The sequence below is a fragment of the Dacryopinax primogenitus genome (genome assembly GCF_000292625.1).
Source record: "Dacryopinax primogenitus strain DJM-731 SS1 chromosome Unknown DACRYscaffold_6, whole genome shotgun sequence".
In the NCBI taxonomy this organism is placed as follows: domain Eukaryota; kingdom Fungi; phylum Basidiomycota; class Dacrymycetes; order Dacrymycetales; family Dacrymycetaceae; genus Dacryopinax; species Dacryopinax primogenitus.
The window spans coordinates 945,260-948,401 of NW_024467203.1; the positions used below are offsets into that span (position 1 = coordinate 945,260).

The window sequence follows — 3,142 nt, forward strand, 5'->3', positions numbered from 1 at the left end:
TGCACAGCCATGCACAGCAGGTCACCTGACCATCCAATCCTTCCAGCAGGCTCCAGCACATGCCAAGGTATACCAGCTACTTCCATGTCATAAAGGCTTAGTCATGTCTCTTGACCAAGCAATGAGCTGGTGCCCTGACACAGGCTGACTCTGGTGTTTCTACTGATTTTCCCCTTCTCTCCCCTCTTTCCCCAGCAAGTTCTTGCACACCACCCATCAGACTGACTTATTCAGACCCCTGATATTTTGGACACCTTTTGGGTTGGATCAACAGCCTTTCCTCTAGTAGTAGAAGACTGGATCAAGGTGTGGAGCAGGGCACTAGAGACAACCTTCACCATTGAGTGTGTGGCCACATCTCACCTTCTTACACATGTGGACTAACCAGTGATGGTTCAGGGAGGTGGATAAGAAGGGCACAATATTCTATGAGTTCCTGACAGGCTATCAGGCTATTTACAAGGGCAGCAAATGTTTCCATCCCACATTACAATGACTTCCATTTGATTCCATTTCCTTGATGCAGATTGTGCATTATTCTAGGGCCTATCCACCACCTCTTGCCTCCAATCAACCATCCTCCTGATTGTTCTGCATCTCCTCCCAAACAGAAGAAGAACCAAATTGCTCATTGTACAAGAATAATTGGATGAAGGTGAGTTCTTTCTCATCACTCAGCTGGTGTTGAGCTTTCTCACCTGCATATATGCAGCTTTCCAAGACATGTCCCATTTGCAGCAGGCAGATGCATGTGTTGATGCATCCCTCAGTGAGTGCATGTCCCTGTCAGGGTAACACCTGCAAATACTACCACTAGGCCAAAAGAGCCTCAATATCATGGGAAAGTGATATTGGTCACAGGTTGCTATATATGCTGTACTGGGTGTACCTTGACAGTCCCCCTTTTGTCACCAGTGTTGTTTTAACCTACATATATGCAGCCTCTGAAGCCTGGATGGGTTTGGGAGGAGCAGAGGGATGCAGGGACATGTCAGAGATGTCTGTCAGTGAGTGCATTTCCCCCTTTTCATTGCTGCTGGTATTTCTTGATGAGTTGAACCATAATGGAATGTTGTTGTGCACATTTTGTAGTCACTGCTTTCCTCAAATCGAAGTGCAACCACATACACTCAGCCTCTGATGCCTGGGCAGGGTTGAGAGGAGGAGATGTGTGCAGAGATGCATTGAACACATTGTGTGGTAAGGTCATGTCCCCCTTTTGTCACTGGCAATGTTCTGAACTGCATATATGCAGGTTTGGAAGCCTGGATGGGTTTGGGAGGAGGGAAGGGGTGCAGAGATGCATTAGACATATCTGTTGGTAAGTGCATGGGACTGTTTGGTCACTGCCATTGTTGTAACCTCATTGTTTGGCATTCACCCCTGCAACTGGGACCTGACAATGCACCTGCAGGTGAGTCTACCCTGATGCTCTCACCTGTATCTGCAGGTCTTCGAGTCACAGACACCAAGAAACTGCTCCAGCTCATCTTGTACAAAATTCTGTTCATGGACCTTCTGCCCATTCATTTGGTGTTCCATGCTTTCAACATGGCAATAAGAGCATATGCAAACTGGTGGACAATCATCATTGATAGCTGCGAGGACCACTTTGCTTGAATTGATTTGTATCTTGAAAACTCAGCAGAAGCACTTCTAACTGTGGTACTACAGCTCCCTATCCTCCATCCAAAGGCTTCTTCCAATCTACCTTTGTTGGCTGCCTGCAAACATGCCTGTCAAATAAAATCACTGACTCTCTACTGGGACTACTGGAAACCAGCTTTCAAACCCTGGATCACTTAGATTTGCTCATAGTCACTGCCTAATCTTGATGAATTTGTTGTTGAGGCTGGGCACTGGGGAGATGTGGCACCATTCTCCTTGACAAGGGATATGTGCCAAGCCAGATTGCTCACCCTCCATGGTCAGCTCAAAGCAACTGTTCTTTCTGGGGTGAAGATGGAGAAAATGAACATCCACCAGGCATCCTGCATGTTCAATGATGCCTCCCATCAGCAGGAACTGATAACAACTGCTTTGAACACTTTTCCAACTGTGGATGGCAAAGCCCTTAAGCAGGTGACATGTCTATCTGCACTACACCTCAGTGCTATGGTCTTCACCCTGGAACCTCAGTGTATTCTCTTTTTCCATGGCCTACATGTCCTTGACCTGGTGCTACTTCTTCAAGACCTACTCTCTGCTCTTACTGTCATTCAATGTCCCCATTTGGCCCAGGCCAGCCTTGAGGTTACAAATGAGACCAACCCAACTGAGCTGGACCAGAATCTACTTACCACAGCTGTTACCCCACATCACTGGAATGCAATGACCCACCTCCACCTCCATGGGTCATGCCATGATGCCAACATGATCATCAAGCTTGTTGAAGGGATACCCTTGCTCTGTGCTCTGGATCTTACCTTGTCACACATCCCTACTGCACTCCTTGAAGCCATGTGTCAAATTCTGCCACTGGAACTGGAAGTTCTGGACTTACACACTATGGAGCACAATTGTCAGAGGGGCGATTTGCTATTCAAGCTTCTGATCACCAAGAAAACCACATGTCAACAGCTACATCTTGTTTGTGTCCCTGAGCAGATGATCACATATCTCCAAGGCCATATTCCTGGTGATCCTTGTGACTATTTTTTGATGATGTCACAGATATTTGCTGACAGACCCAGTGAGAAATTCTTGGTAGAAGTCATGAACCCAGTTGCAGACTGTATTGGAGACAAAGTGGCCATAGAGGAATGGCTGCTACTTAGAGGCTGTTCAGATGCATGAGATCATGCATGATCTGTGAGATCAAGGCTGAGGTTGTGGTTGTATGATCTTGAGAGGTCAAGGGTCTGTTTGGTGGTCACTGGTAGTTCTACATATTATGATAGCTCCTTCCCATGATTGAATTCATGTAGCACCTTGATATCAAAATGTCCATCCTTCTGAGTTGTGCAACATAATACCATGATGATATTCATATTTGTGTATTATTTCCAGTTACCCAAATACTACTGATCATGCCTCAACACATCTGCCCAAATATTGCAATGAGACATGCCACCACTCTCACTCCTTAACTTTCTCCTCTCTCTGTGTTAGGGCAACACAGGCTGACTAAGTCTGCTCACCT

General features: G+C 46.3%; 1 protein-coding gene across 1 annotated transcript; it reads left to right on the forward strand.

The window, feature by feature from the left end:
• Positions 1-723: 723 nt before the first annotated feature.
• Positions 724-1,620, forward strand: DACRYDRAFT_15119 (uncharacterized protein; the record flags this gene model as incomplete). The annotated part of the gene is made up of 5 exons (XM_040771074.1): positions 724-769; positions 942-1,007; positions 1,093-1,200; positions 1,256-1,321; positions 1,451-1,620. The coding sequence occupies 5 exons, from the start codon at positions 724-726 to the stop codon at positions 1,618-1,620; spliced, it is 456 nt and encodes a 151-aa protein (XP_040630146.1).
• Between the last annotated feature and the right edge of the window lie 1,522 nt (positions 1,621-3,142).